This window comes from Protopterus annectens, chromosome 11.part0, assembly GCF_019279795.1.
Source record: "Protopterus annectens isolate FY-2018-M chromosome 11.part0, PAN1.0, whole genome shotgun sequence".
Lineage (NCBI taxonomy): Eukaryota > Metazoa > Chordata > Ceratodontiformes > Protopteridae > Protopterus > Protopterus annectens.
In genome coordinates, this window is record NC_056745.1 from 298173152 (window position 1) to 298190000 (window position 16849).

A 16849-nucleotide genomic window follows, 5' to 3' on the forward strand; every position below is an offset into this window, starting at 1 on the left:
TCTTGTGTAACTTTTTTTTTTTGTTTGCAATTTTGCTTTAAAACTGTTCTCTGCGCATTCCTTTTAAGCGTATGGTTTTAAAACTACTGAGTAGGTGGCTGATCTAGCATTCCTGAATACCTTTTTAATATGCATTTTAGTAATTGCCACAAAAATGTGACACTGGAAATGAAAGTGCAGCGTTTTGACTTGAGCTTTCCTATTCCTCAGTTAATTTGGGAAGCTTAACTTTTTACTCCTCCAGTTTGTATGGTTTTATGGTAACGTTTATCAAAAACATGAATGCAGATTAGTACATAATTCCTTCAAGGTTTGCTTCACACTTTTCCTGGATGCAGGTTATAGTTGCAGCTACAATATTTATAGTGATTGCAAAAAAGAATGTGCAATTTTAAGATAGCTCACTTTTTCACTTTTATGTAAGACTGTTCTGTGCACTTCTAAGATGCATTATGAAGAGAATCATGCGCGTTAATGGTCGCATTTCATATCACTCAGTATGTCAGTTAAGACTGACAATTTTAATAGGAAATCTGAGTGAAGCAGGAAACATTTTGGGAAATGCACTTAAAAAATGGCTCTTAGAATTGTTCCAGACAGAAAATTTGGTGCAGTACTAGTCAGGTGTTCAAGGCATTCTGACATTATCTACATAGGTAGTCGTTGAATGTCATTTTATATAGTTATAGCTGGCTGTAGAGTCATGTGGTGGTTATCTACGTAACTAGTCAGCAACATAAGTTGTGAGGAATCAACCAGCAGACCGTTTAGTATGAGCTGATGTAACTCACACTCTTAAAGTCGTATGCAGCACTTTTAATCTTAAAATTGTCCCTTTAATGGCAATTTGTATCTCTTAATTTGGAGTACTTTTCTGATAGTGTTGACTCCTCTTTTTCTTGCCCAAGCGTAGGACATTTGTTGAGCTCATACTCTCGAGTCAATTGGATGGATGTTTATCTGGGATACACTGTGATGCCTCAAGGTTATATAACAGTCATTCATATTTCACTAATTACTGCAAAACTATGCTACATACAAGCCATTTAAGCTTGCTTGATGGGGCAGTACCACAAAATGCATACTTTAACACCTGTCTGCAGCTAGAGAGATTAAACGTTCATATTTATATTATCATAATTTCCAGATGCCTTTACTTCAACTAAGCAACAGAGAGCTGCTTGAATTTGTATGACTGCTCCGAGATGGGTGAGCAAAATGCTGCTTTGTAGCTTGAATGATTACTGAGGTATTAGTTTTATAAAGTATTACAAAAATAATACTGCTTTGTGCCTTATAAATTAATACCTAGAATCTAATGAATGGTAGCATTGCATGAATCTGTTAATGTGAAGGTCTGCCATTTTTACTTTGAGTAAATTCAGCCTTCCAGTTCCTCCTCCCTTTTCCCCCACTGTGGCACAAAATATTGCTATTTACTCTGATAACTATTTAATTGATATGGTATCTCATTAAATGTCTGCCTGGATTTCTGCAAGTTCATTATGGTCTAGCATAAGAACCTTTGTAAATTTCCGGGTTGGGAGACCGTATACCAGTGTCTTGGGTAATGTAGCTGGAAGAGTGTACAGAAGTATTGTAGAGATTACTTTATCGGGAAGAGTTGACTAGTGTTATCACAGGCATCCGTACTAAACCTATTGCTCTTCTATGCATATCTGAAATGACTAAGAAAAGGAACAACAAAATATGAGACTAAGAATCGGGACAACCTGTTTGCAGATTCCAAGATGAGGAGCCCAATGAGTGACTGTCAAAACCTTATGAAGGGGGATCTAGAGGAAAGTGACATGATTAGAGCGCAGCTAAAGCTCAGCACTACAAGGTGTTGCAGGTGAATAAGAGGCAAGGATTTTAAATACGGGTTTGTCAGACAAAGCTCTTAAAATGTCTACGAGAAGGGGACCCAGTCTTTGTGGTAACCAAACACTTCAGATAACTGAAAACAAAGCAAAAGGATTGAGCTAGGACTAATGGAGGTGTACATTTGTAATAGGAAGGTTAGAGTACAGAAAGAAAATTCCCCTTTCTTGCTCTGCCCAGCAGTGGCTAGGTCTCCACTCGAACTGGAGGCTGTGGGTAAGAGTTGCACTAATGCTGAAAAAAATATGAAGGGCAAGAAGGATTTTTGATGGGGTAGAAAAACTAAACAAGGCTAGGAATTAAATGAATTGGAATTTGATGCTGGCAATATGACCATGAGTAAGAAATATAAATGTAGGTCCACAAGATCATAAGATGGGTCTGTGAAAGGCTGGGTTTACAGAGATGATGTTGAAAGGACACTTAATTGGGCTTTTTTTAACCAGAGATTTATTGTATGCGTGCAGTGAGCTACCAATGGGTAGTGAACAGTGGCTCTCTCACTCAACAGTGACCAAAAGAAATGGAAGGCATTGAAGGCAATAAGTCAGTTGACGGTAAACCATGGTCAGGCTAGAAAGCAATCGATAAGTAAATGCGAGTAAGTGATTGTGTAACTTTATCCTTGCCACATCCTTTTGCGGTAGTGGAATGCTGTGAAAATTCTTTATTTCAAAAAGCATGATGAATGTGAATGGGAGAGAGCAGTATTGGGAATTTTTGTGAAAATTGTGTAGGATCCATGCTAGTAGGTAGAGCTCCCTCAGATCAAGGGTTTGAACAACAAAATATCCATCCTTTTCCCAGCTCGTGTCCAGGATCATGGAATAGCTTGACTGCTGTTAAACAATTTGAGCAGTGTTCTCATCTTCCTGAAGTCCCATTTTCAACTATTTTAAATCTGCTTTCAAAACTACAAATGGATTAAGTTCTGTATCCAGTCTGTCATCTTGCCTTGATCACCTGAGGCATGATGAATCTCATTCTGTAGTCCCTTAAAGGAAATCGGACACCGATTTCATTGATTCTGCTTGATGACTATTTAATTTCACTCAAGTAAGGCTTCTGAATGCATGGTAAGACTATCTACCGTCCCCCCCCCCCCATTCTTACGCTCCTGCTACAATTTGGAGCATGTTGATGGCTGAAATGACACCTCATTATGCTTGCTTCCTCACGTTGCCTAAATCTTTTGCTCTTGAGGCATTGGTTGCATCAGGATTTCTGAAGCTTCTGACTTGATGGAACAAAACTGTTTAACTTGTCCTACTGTATAAGCCCTTACAAAAGAGTATTGCCATTCTATCTAGTTATTCAGAAATGTAGCTCTGCCATAGTCTGCCAGGGCCCTTGACTGTTTCATCTAAACTGAGATGAACATTGCCCACTACAGCGTAGTCTGCATAAGCTTACATTTAAAAATGTTCAAGGGCACGAGGTGGTCCTAGCACTCGAGAGGGGAACCCAAATGGAAGGAAGGCTTGTAAGAGAACAAATCAGGATATATTTAAAGGATGTCTAGAAATTGCACTACAAGAAGAACATTATATGTATGCTTAAATATAGATGGGGATAACTAATCTGGCACACTTGTGCCTGTGACCACCTACAGGGAATGTGGAAAATTTAAAAAAAAACACAGGATCTGGAAGCAAAGTGACCAGAAGTAGGTTCTGAGCAGTACTATGTACATAAAGTTGAATTGGATAATTTCACATTCTTGTTTCTCTTTCATATAGAGATGACTATCCTAACAAATTAATCATCTGAGATAGAGGTGTACATTAACCTGGATTTAGACTGTGTGGAATGGATGGGAGGAAAAAAAGTGAGTGTCAGTATGTATCTGGGATGGAATAAAACCAAGCAATGGGAGACTGATGAGCTTATTTGGATATGGGAAGAGTGAGTGGTAAGTTAACCTTAATGTACAAACCACATTGAAGAAAGAGTGACCTCTCAAAAGCAGAGTTAGTCGGTGGTCAAAGAAATTTAAATAGGGAGGTGTGGATATTAAGGTTGGAGGTGTGGATATTAAGGTTGGAGGTGTGGATATTAAGGTTGTGCTACAAAAGGGAAGTGATTGAAGCTTTGGAAGCTGAGCTCTTAAGATGGTCTGTACACAAATCTTTACCATTCTCACTGTTACTACATTAGGTTAGTTTGGTTTAGAGTGTTTTTTTTAACATGTTCTCTGATAGGTACTATAAAAGGTAGTGCTGAATACATTATATAACTGGTACCCCAGACCGGTTTTTGGAAGTTCAGTGATCCTGGTGTGCACAGGCGGTTCCAGAAGCAAAGACCAGTGTGTTTATGTGCGTGTGTCTGCATTTGTGCTACTTGCTTGAAGATTCTTTGATCTTTCTTTCTCTGTTCCTTAAGGTAAGAAGCATCATTAAGAGGTAATAAGGTGTTAACTCTGAGCAAGTGATCAACTTTAAATATTGCTTTGAAGTACAGAAAAGTTAACATAAGGTAGGTATTTGAATTATCTCTGAATAGATTCTGCCCTAGCTATGGTAGTATTGTAGGTACGATATTACTTGAGGATAGGTGAGCGAGTTTTAAAAATCAGTTGGCAGGATGGGATATTTAGTGTTTAGGACTGTGATACATCCCACATTATGCAAAGTGTGTGGTTTTGTCTGCATTGTTCAGACTAAAAGTAGATCCAAATACCGGAATGACAACTGTAAGGCTTGGACTGTGCTAAATAATGTGACTGAGGCTTGAAGTGTGCTAAATGTGACTGAGGCTTGGACTGATGGCAAGCAAATAAAACCCAAATGTAGTGCTGAATAGGTTAAAATATCTCGCTCACTACACAATGTTGGTATGCTTTACATAAGGCTCAAAACATAAGACTTCCTAGGCTTTTTGTTCAGAGACCAAATTTCCCCCCTTTCCTTTGCAAGAAGCCCCCATCCCCCCCCCCCCCTTGGAGATTGTTTAACCTCAGGTGACAAGGATACATTTTTAGTGGAACAAAGCATTTCTTTGCCACTCAATTGTACAGCTTCAGTGCTGGCATGTGATGGGGAGAAGGAAGGGCTCAGCTCCCTTGTATGGGGTTAAGGGGACTGGTCTTCTGAAATCAGTAACCTAGCACAAACTGACTAATGTTTTTAGTTCTGCAATAATGCACAGCTGTTTACTTGCAACTCTTTTATTAAAATATAAATATACACTATTCATAGGTATGCAAAGCAGTAATAAAAATGTGTTTGGAGGAAAGAATGGACTGAAGAGAATCCAGTGAGGTTGAGGGCTGATGGTCTGAAAGGGGACAAGAGCAGAAGGGGGAATTTTTTTTTTACACACAAGTGCAGCGCACTTTCTTTGTTCTAGTTTTACTTAAAGTAGACAAGCATAGAAAATACTGACAGCAACTGTCTGGGACTGTGGTTTCAAATGCATCAATGTTTAACATTTATTCAGGGTATTCTGTTTAATGCTTGTATTGTCTGTCTTGTGTGGATACAGTGGTACCAAAGTGTCTCCAAGCTTGGTAAAATCATGTGCAAGTTCAAAGTTAAAGAAACAAAACTGCTTAAACACAATTTTACCTACATTTTACCTACATTAAGCTTTATAGTTGGCGAATCCTTATTGAAGCCTTTTAAAATATGTATTTGACACTTTACAAAATACAGAAATTGAGCATGTAGTGCACATGGCATCCATACAGTGAAGTTGGTGTATTAGAACAGCTCATACTAAGCGAGTAGCTGCAGACACATTATGCTTGTTTACCGAGGTAGTCTCTCACTATGCTGTAGTGCATGGTTGCTCAGAATGTTCCATAATTCCCATATGAAAGCAGTAAGGTTTTCTGAAGTGTTACCTTGATTAACATTGCAGACCACAAATTTTGAGATAGGGAAAGATGATCAGATGCATGTCTGACCCATGGCATATATGCATGTACTGTAAGGTATCTGGGTAGGTCACTGAATGATGGGAACTGAGCAATGAGCTCTTGCATCTGGAGGAAATAACGGGCGGATGAGAATCTAGTGACGTTGAGGGTTTCCTGCCTGAAGTAGGATGAGGAGCAGAAAGTGATCCCCTGCCCCACAAGGTACATCAAAACTGTGCATTTGTCCTGTACATGTATGGTATGACCTAGTGTATGGCAAATATGCACTGCCTTGGTCCATGACTAACCTGCCAAATTCAGATACTTCTCAGTGTATAACTGGAGAGCAGATTTATGACCACCAGCTTGCCTAGAGTCCACTAACTCTCTGCTCGGTGTTTTGCAGTGGTACCTTACCAACTGTAATTGTATCTCATACAGTTTCTGCTGTATACAGTTTCCAGGAGGTGCTAATAAACTTCTGCCAGCATCCCTCTCTGTTCCGTGGTGCCAAACTGCTACCAGACCACTCTGGCATTTTGAGGTCAGTTACTGGACACTTGGCAACCAATAATATGTTGGTTGTAGCTAAAAGCATTCTTGCTTCAAATGATGGATACCAGCACTTTTTAAATGTCGCCTGTTTTGCATATGCACTTAAGTTGGCCAGCTACAAGTTCGTATAGTAATTATCACTGTACACCATTCCAAAATGGTGGACAGCCTGTAAGCACACTACCTGTGCAGCTCTTTACTTTCAAGACACTATCTGATTCTTTGCCGGCACATCCTTAAAAGGGAACATTCAAAACTGTCAAGAACTGAAAGAATACAGATAACTCATTACTGGACTTAAAAATACTTAAAGATACTTACCGGATTCTGAACCCTGAACTGCATGTTGTGAACCCATCCAGACACTGAGGCCTAAATAAGGACCATAATAAAAAGAAATATCTAAGTGACTTGGAAATTTCACAGATCTATCTTTACTACTAATAAGCTTTTGCAACTGGTTTTGAAATGGAAAATCATACAGACCAAATGGCAACTGCAACTACTAAAGCTAAATTCTTTGATAACTACTCCCGAAAAAGACACCTCTTCTAAGAGACAAAAAAAAAATCAGTAAGCCACAACAAGAGACTACAAAAAATGCCCTCCGATCAAAACAGGAACAGTCTTTGACAATTGATTATCTTAAAATAGCACTGCAACCTCTACAAACAAATTCAAGGATTCTCCCACAAGCCTAACCTCTTGGATCTAACTTTGATTAAATTATGCATAGACTTGAACAGAATGAAGCAAAAGCTCTGGACAATGAAATTAAAATAAATGAGATCAAGCAGAGGTTACAAACTAGTGATAACACTATTAAAGATCTACAAAAATGTTAGATTTTGAAGCCAGAAGCCGATGCAACTATCTTATCTTTAGAGGTATCCCTGAAACCTTTGAAAATGCTCAGCTAAATTCAATAATCAAAGAAACAAGTACTTTAATGATAAAGATCTCATCAATAACGTAATAGAAAGAGCTCCCAGATCTATCAGATGTGCCCAAACAACAAACTCAGAGACAAATGTATGTTAGACTATTAAATTTAGCACATGTCCAGCTAATACTTGCTGCATTCAAATCTAAAAAGAACTTCACTTGGAGAGGCCACAGAATCAACATAATACAGGATCCGCCTGCTGAAATTAAACAAACGTCAACTCAGCAAATTCTGTGGTTATTTGAAAACAAGAACCGGTTCCAAATGAAATATCCTGGTACTTTGGTTTCTTTTATGATAAAAAAAGAAACCAATCTGTAGAATCACATGAGGCGAAATCCACTTTTTTCCATCTGTTTAAGGTTAATCTCTCCTAAATAACTCATTCTGATCATTGCTGAGCCGACTACTGACTTGCTGTGAGATATGGCTGCTTTGTGCGTTAGTTGTCCGATTTGGTATAGCTTGCTTTGCTGTTTTTTTCTTGGGCCTAGTCTCCAGTTAGCATTTCGGTGTTCCATTTCCCAGAAAACCCCTTCAAGTTCAAGAGGAAATGTTGCTGCATTGAACTTTCAACTATCTGATGTAATATCTGACTCACTCCCTGCCTCAAAGCACTACTGGTAACTCAAACTACTACAAGCAGTTGCAAATGCTAATCGCGACGTGTGTAAATGGAATCTTGTTTTCACTTCCTTTTTTTTCTTCTCAAAAGCTCCGTCACTTCTACACCAAATGCTAAACACTGAAGCAGACGGTATGATGGAAATCATGAGCTGCATAAGAAATCAAACCTCAGGAACTAATTGCTACAAGAAATCTAGATGTGGGTTTGGTTTACCTTCATAAACTGGAATCACAGTGGTTCGAGCGCTGATATGATAGACTCAAAAATCACGAAAGTGAAAACGTCGGCAGTCAGTTTGAAAAACAGCAAATCAAAAAGATTTGCTGTTTTTCGAACATTAATGTAGAACAGAAAGAAATGCGCACCCCACACACCTTTTTTATTCCAACTCCGAGATCGCACTATAGTGGGGAAAGGAACCATTTCCCAATCTGCCCCAGAATGTCGAATGCACAATGAGCGAACCTCACTGTGCATTCGCTTATTGCACATTCAAACCTTTTTCCGTTTGTTTGCAAACTGCCTTTTGGAAAATTGCTATTTGCCCTTGTGCAATATGTAAATGTAAACCATGGGTTTTGTCTTTTCAGCCCCCTTCTGTTTGGCTCAGTGTGCCTTTTAAATGTAATAAAGGTATTTTTCATTTTAATAAACTTAGATGCTTCTGCATCTATCAAAAAAGGACATGATTGGTTTTGTTGTATGAAAAGCAGTCTCATTTTAAGGGTGCACTGTTTCCTCAGTCATTGCTTGCTAATAGAAGGTGCAGAAGGCAAGATTATTCCTTTCTTGGTGGAAGAGAACAAAAAGCAAGTTACATCTTAAAAGCTTTTAATATTCAGTCTCCGTGAATAATATATTGTATAATGATCCTTTCTGCAGTATTGCTAATGGATCCTTATTTTGACTTTAGTGACTTATTTGTCTAGGCAATGGTGTTTTGGATTCATGTCTACAAACCTATGCTTATTTTCTGCAATTTTCAGTTTCCTAAACTGGCAGGTTTAGGTCTCTCCCACCTTTGTGTTAAGGGTTGTGTATTTCATTGTGCTTAAAACTGAGGACAAATACAGATGTGAATGAGTTTTCTTTGCTTAACTGAAACAGGGTTTTGCTAACTAAATGCACTGCTAGTGATATTTACTTATTTTATTCTCCCTTATAACATACACCTAATGTGTCTTTTACTAGATACCGCTATATCTACTAACATCCTAAGAATACATAAAACCCTACTCCATTAGTAATGGAGTTCAGGAATGCGAGATTGATTATGCTATATTAATGCTTTTTGTTGCTTTGTCTCTTGCATTGCTTCAACTGTTTGCTTCTTTTTTTTCCTTGTTTTAATAAACAATCTTATAGTTTGATGGGATTGAAAGCTAGAGGTTTAAATGTAGTAAAATATTAATACTGAATAGTAACAATTTTGTTTAGACTGATACCGTGTAAATGTAGTTGGTTCAAGTATAACTTAATGGACTAATGACTTCAAAAAGCATTATAATAAAAGGCTAGGAGGGTAGGTATGCTGCTAACTCATTGTACAAAAAGGTTAATCTGTTATGTATATAATCACAGAGGTTCGCTTTGTTTTATGTAACTATAGCATATAACGTTTTAAAATTGAGTATTTAACTGGATCTGCCTGTTTGCGAACTCATCTCGATGGTCTTGTTAAATTCTTTATTAACCTATTTTACAGAAGCAGGACTACGTTATATTTTGTTAAAAATTTCTCAACATAAATTTTTGATATGTCTATATATAGTCTTAATTATGATATAATCATAACCTTTCATTTCTCTGTACTGTTGTCTACTTCAACAGTATGAATTTAGCATAATCCCCCTCTCTATGCTGTTTTGTAATAATGGTTGACCTTTATAGCAGGGTACATTTAGTAAAGTACAACTACTTTAACTAGGATATTTTTATCACAAATAAGTCTTGGTATTCTTTAACCTCCGACGTATTCTAATACCCCTAGCATTTATCTTTCTGGTTTTAATGAGCTTGTTAAACAGGATTATTACAATATTTTGAATCGAGATAGTGATCCCCTTATAAGTTTCTGATAAAGCAAAGTAGTATTGTACAGTCTTTTTTGCTGATTTGTTTACGTTTGGATCATTAGTTATCATTGACATCTCTCTACTTGTGTATGTTTTATTAGATCAAACTTCATACGTTTCTTGAGTTACAATAAATTTTTCAACTAAGCAGAGGGATGAGTGGTTAGGCATTTGCATAGGAAATAGGAGGTTAGAAGTCACCTCAATTTTTTCTTGCTTAACCTTTTGTATACATCTCTATACCTATCTCTGTCACTTAACGTGTAAAAAATCTAAGATTGTGATTTCAATAGACTCATGGAACATTAAGGGGCTATAAGAAAAAAATAAATCTAATTGTGCATCGCACATTTCAAGATAAAGTTGATATAACTTTTCGACAAACTCACATGATCAACTTTGGGACAATGAAAAGAAAGTGGATCAAGCACATAATTGCATCAGGACATAACACATCATCGATCTAGGGAGGTAGCTATTATCAATCTTATCAAGGTGAAATCACCTCTTCTAAGAGTGAGTCTAATGGAAGATGGGTTTCATACCCTAAATAAGCCCTTACTCTCTTGATTTGAGCAGAAGCTATAAACATTAACATTTTATTTGACATCTTTAATATCCTGGTTAATTATCCAAATTGCTTATACATTGTAGCTGGGGATTGGAATGTTTTATTCTATCCTGACAGATCTCATAAAGACACTAGGCAATTGCAACATACTACCACAGCCCTAGAAGAATTGCAGAATACCTGGGAAATAATGGACCCCTATACAAAATTTAGACAGGATAGCTCATCTCCTAGGTTTACTTTTTTTCAAACACACAAAACCTGGTCAAGAATTGAAGCCTTCTTAATCTCCTTAACCTTTCTTTCTTATAGATTGTTATAAGGTTTCCCCTAGAAGTATATCGGACCATTCAAGAATTAGTCTTAACATCTTGACTTATCAAAGATCTTATTTCAATAATTGGACCCTGAACCCTAATATCATTCAAATCCACGAAGTATCACAGGAAATACCATTCTAATCCAATTAGATGTTATGTCTACCCAGGTTCCTTTTGACACCCAATGGGCGGCAGCTAAATCAGTCCTAAGAGGCATCATTAAAAAGCATATCAAATTCAAACTTGAGACCAAAATCAAAGATACTGAACTAGAGCTCGACATAATTACTCTGAGCAAGAAAAGTCATTGGTAATGCAGACAGAATTACACAATCTTTACTTTAAAAATATTTCCTTTATTGAGATAGTTATATCGATCCTCTGGGCACAAACTCCCTCAAATACTTGCAAGGTCATTTAACATTAAAAATGGTCTGCTGTTGATTAAGGAAATAAAACCTGAAGGACTCTTGAAATAACGGCCAAATCATTATAAATACTTTTGAGGCCATATACAAAAATCTCTGTAATCTACCTAACTCTTCCTCCACAGACAAATATTTGGACTTTATAAATAACCTAAAATTCCCACAGATTTCTTACCTTAAGAAGCAACTTCTTAAATCACCCTTGCAGCTAGAAGTGATTAACTGCAATAAATGCACTTGGAGGGTAAACCTCCTGGACCGGATGGATACACGGCGATGTTTTACAAATATTTACAGAAAATGTTTCTAAAATTCTCTGGAAGGTATTCAGTTATATAATGCACCATGGCATAACTGATAAGTATACTAACAACTCAAAAACTATTCTAATTCTTAAACCAAACTCTGATCCAACAGACCCAACCAGTTATAGGCCAATAGCCCTAATTAATATTTATCTTAAAATCCTAGCTCGTTATCGCCAATAGGCTGAACATTCTTCCTTCCATCATCTCTCAAGAGCAAATGGGTTTCATGTAGAGTAGGTAAACTTGTGATAACACTTTTCTTTTAGATATCATTATCAGACTTCTTGACAAGGATAGACATCCTAGATATGTCCTTACTGCTGATGCAAGTAAAGCATTTGACAGAGTAAACTTAATTTATTTAATATCCTGCCCTCTTTTGGAATTCCACAAGAATTTATAAAAGTTATCCAGGTTCTATATCCGAAGGCCTCCACTACTATTCAAAGTAAACTCAAATCCAACTGAATTCCAATCTCTAATGGCACAAGGCAAGGTTGCCCTCAATCCCCTTACCTTTTTTCATTTATACTTAGAACCCTTGCTCTTATATATATATCCCAAAAAACCTTCCATCACCACCTATCCAGAATATCAAACATAAAACTTTCATACTATGCATTTGTTTTTAAATCTGTACTTTCAACTTCCTAACACTGATTTCTCAAAAATACTTGACTCAAAATTATATTCTGAGATATCCAACTATAAACTAAACTTGTGTAAATCCTATGTATTTCCCTTGAATCCACTAGGCCATAAAGAACTCTATTTTCCAAATAGTGAGAACAAAATTAAATATCAGATAAAATATGTAGGTGTAATTCACACTTCCAATTTTAGAGATCATTAAAAACGTATTACACACTTGGACAAACATTCAAAAGGATATTTAATAGATGGGAAAATATTATGACTTTACTATCTACAGTCAGCATGGTTGAAGTGACTATATTACCTAGAATTCATTTCCAAATGTTTGCTACTTTTTCAATTATTCCTCAAAAATTTTAAAGATATGGAAAAAAACTTATCCAAATTCTTGTGGCATCCAAAATCTGTCAGAATTAAATATGAAACTTTCCCTTGCAAATGATAAAGGAGGCCTGGGATTACCAGACTCTAATCTTTTACACTATAATTACCTCTAGTAGATTGGTCCAAATAGCAAACTACATTCATAACGGGTCTAGCTGGATACTGCAATGGTTCAAAATCTGGTATGATCAAATTAAATTCCTTGACTTTAACCCCAAATCTCTTCCATTTCTAAATTTAAACAAAAAAAACCCTTTACATCAGGAACTTGCACCCATTGCTCATTCTGATTCTAACGCTTCAAAATGTATTTAAATCTTTACAGCTATCCAATGCCCTATCCTTCATGCAACCGCTTCATCTTAACCATAATCTGCTAATCCATAACCAACCAATAAACTTAACAAATTACCCTCTTATTAAAGAATTAACAATATGGGATATTTATAAATGGCAGGAAACTACATTATCCAGACTGACTGAAATTGGAACTTCTTAAAAAATTTACTAATGCTCTTAATCAGATCATGTATCTAATTAAAGCTAAATTACTTCAATTTAAAATTGACTAACACGACTATTTTAATTTTCAAAAATTTAGCAACTAAAAACTATATTTTAGGTCCTATAAATCTAGAGTTTAAAACCTTAGACTTTACTATTCTTTACTTATTGGCAAGACAAAAGCCAATTAATTACAGAAAATGATAAAAAAATGGCCATCGAAAGTACTATTTGTTCCCTTTAAACTGTTGTACACTCAAATTATAAATGCTTATTATACCCTATTGGATAATAAATTTAACCCCAAACACTCAGCTTATTGCCCAACTCAAGTTGCAGATATTTTGCATATTTTTTGGGGCTGTGATAGGGTCCACAATTTATTGTGTTCTCTAAGAGCTAGATTAGAGAAGACGGGATATGAAAAATCCACCATATCATGGGAAACTATTCTACATATCACTACAAATACACTTCCAATAATTTTAAAACATTCTCCTCACAATTTGCACTCTTGTTAAATTTTATATCACACAAAAAACTGGACTATTAAATCCCCATCCTCATGGGAAGACTTTCATAACTTCGCAGTTAAATAGATGTACTCCCATAAATTAGCTCGTACAGCTACTAATCAAAAACAATATTTTCACAAATACTATGATTACTTGCTGGACATGATTCTCGAGACCTAAAATCACTTTACAATTTATACCAATAACTAGACTGTTTTGAATCTCCTTTTAGTAGAATTAACCTTTTCCCTTCATGCTGCTACACCTGCACTATATTCTTGGTTGTGTCAGAGCTTACATACTCCTTTTATACGTTTCAATATATTATGCTCCTTACAATATTATTTCACCTGTATTAGTTGTCTAATAGATTATGTGGTGACTTCTGTTGTATATAATGTGTATAGTTACAGGATTGTTTTTTTTTCTTATTATAGTTGTATGTACTTTATTTGTTAATCTGTTTAATTTTTTGTTAAAAATCCAAATAAGAATTTTGAAAAAAAAAAAAGTAATTATCACTGTGCGTTGCACAAGTTCAAAGAAAGCAAATGACATTTGTACAGGGAAATTCTGAAGTTTTTGAGCAGACAGTAATTTTAAGAAAATATTAACTATGCTAATGGTGCTGCTTCCTATTTTTAAATTATGACAAAGGCTAATTATTTTTCCTTGTAACTTTCACTTGTTACTTGTACACACGCCAGTTATACTAATTAAACTGTGTCACCTCTTATTTAAAATATTTCATCAGATGTCATTGTATGCTTCAAATCTTGATCAGCAAAGAGTTTAGTGGATGTATAATCATTGAAGGTATTGCATTACCTGATGATTCATAGGGGTGTCTTGGTATGCATCAACAAACCTCTAACTCTGAATCCCTTAACGTGCTCCCCTGTCCACTACTTCCCAGCTCTGTTGTACTTTACTGAGTGTGGTTACTACACTTTGCATTCATGCTCTGGTAGCCTTCCTAGTTTCTGCTGCCTGACTTTCAGGTTTCCTAATTATGGGATGGATGGCTACACAGGTTGTCTCCATTTACTTGTACTTGCAGTAGCAGCCCTGCTAGGGAAGTGTGGACACATCTCCCCAATGGACATGTTGAGAGTTTAAAAAAAAAAACTACCTTTAGTATTGTGAGGTGTATTACATATATCTGATCTTGCAATCATTTGTATATGGCACATGCATCTGATCTTACAATCATTTGTATGGTTTGTTTTTCCTCTGTACCTCCAATCAAAGCAGGCCTTACCAGATGCACTAGCATGGATATGCCATCTAAATTACTGTAGTGCACCCTATACATGTATTGAAATCCAATCTTCAGTCTGCATTCAACATCCCAGTTAGCTGCCAGGGTACAAGGGCTAGCTGTACTGAAAGTTTATATCCAGGTCTACTTTAAAAGGGAATGGGTGCTAATTGGCATAAAAGTGCTTCAGAAGTGAGATGGCTGCTTGTCCACCAGGGTGAGGTCTGCAAAAATGAGCATTGGAAATAAATATCCACTGAATTAGTTGGTTTTGAACCGTATTCTTTTCTGATGTCCCTTTAGTATTTGCTTATGTTGTATGGTCTCTCCTTTAACCTTCAAAATTAAATGCTACCTTTGCTAAGCAACATTCAAAACTTTAGTTCTCCTGTGCCAGTTAAGGCCCTTTCCAGGTTTGAATTTGTTTGCATTTGCCTTTGATTTCCTTTTGCTAACAGTTTGTAGACACAACTACAATAGTTTAAGTATTTGGAAAGGTCTGTCTTGTATGAGGGTAAAGGTGTTTTGCACAGACCCAAAATCATGGTAAACTTAAGGGTGGGGTGTGGCCACAGAACACCAAGCTTTTCTGAAGGTAGAATGTGCTTTATTTTGCAGATATACTTTGGCAGATGGCTAATAGAGGGTAGCCCGTATGTGATCCTATTTGACATAGGCTCAGCAGCATGGAATCTAGACAGATGGAAGGGAGAATTCTGGGATGCTTGTCATATTGGTATTCCATATCAAGACAGAGAGGCTAATGATGCCCTCATCTTTGGATCATTAACTGCTTGGTTTCTAAAGGAGGTGAGTCAAAATGCAATTTTAAGTAGATTTTAATGAACAGTAAAGTGTTTACTCTGCCAAGAGTTTCTTTCTTTTGCAATTAGAATGCAAGTGTGACATGTTTTGGATCTTGTGTTCTGGAATGTAGCATGTGTAACATTTTACGGACTGCTATGAAATAACACTATTTCTGTTGAACAAACATATTAAATGGTATGGAAAAATGTCAGGATGAAGAGAAGGATGGCTTTGCTTTTATCTATACCTTTTTCAAGCAGCATTAACACCATAGTTTGAATTTTTCATTTTTATCAGATGTGTGCTTCATCTTTTGCCATTTTTCTACACTGACCCACAGAGCAATATATCAGCAGTTACTTTTAATTATCCACATTCATTTGATTTCCTTGCCAAGCCTTCATAGTTTTAGGTTATATAGTTGACTGTGTCCAGATGTCACCTGAGCAAAGACAAGACTTGTATAAGCACCCAGTGAAGGAAATGTGCCATCATATGCCCTAACCTCACTACTAAGAGAAGCATACAAAATAGTATAGGTATGCTTTCATTCGCAATGCTAATGCAGCACTTGTCCCTGTGCAATATGTTTCAGTAAGCTAGAGTCAGTCATTTGTTGCAGAACTGTGGTATATAGCCCTGATTTTCTGTTGCTCTGCATAAGTTAATTGGCTTGAAAATTGATGAATTCCTTGTACTTCAGTTACCTGGGATGCCCCCTTTTACCTTTGTAAGCTAAGAAATGCTCACTCCACGTCTGCCCCCGAACAACTCATAACAAGTAAAAGGTTATTGTCCAAGGTCCCTCATATCTACAGCCGATCACTGTTGTGGGAGCCACCTCACACCCTAGAGGTGATGGTAGTCCACTGGATGACTGGTATTCATGTATGCCATGCTGAACATAGTATAAAGAATACTTCTTGAATGTTGTGCTGTATTTGCAATACCTTTCTTTAGTTTGCTCTGTACTGGAGCAAAGTAGCTATGAGAGGATATGAATGTGAACACACACGTTTAGCTTTTAAAGAAGTGGCTATAACAGAGCTGTGCAGACATATTGTAAATTTCATAAATACCAGCCTATTCCCATTGTACACTGCTTAATAGCTGAGAAATAATTAATTTGGGAATTGACTTTTTGTAC

The 16849-nt window shown here is 36.5% G+C and overlaps 1 protein-coding gene across 1 annotated transcript in view; it reads left to right on the forward strand.

Annotated features, from left to right (window-relative positions):
• Positions 1–16849, forward strand: part of GYS2 (glycogen synthase 2) — a 730647-nt gene that overhangs the window by 212048 nt on the left and 501750 nt on the right. The window contains exon 3 of the mRNA XM_044087805.1: positions 15514–15705. Coding sequence (XP_043943740.1) covers positions 15514–15705 — 192 coding nt within the window. The remainder of the gene's footprint in view (positions 1–15513; positions 15706–16849) is intronic.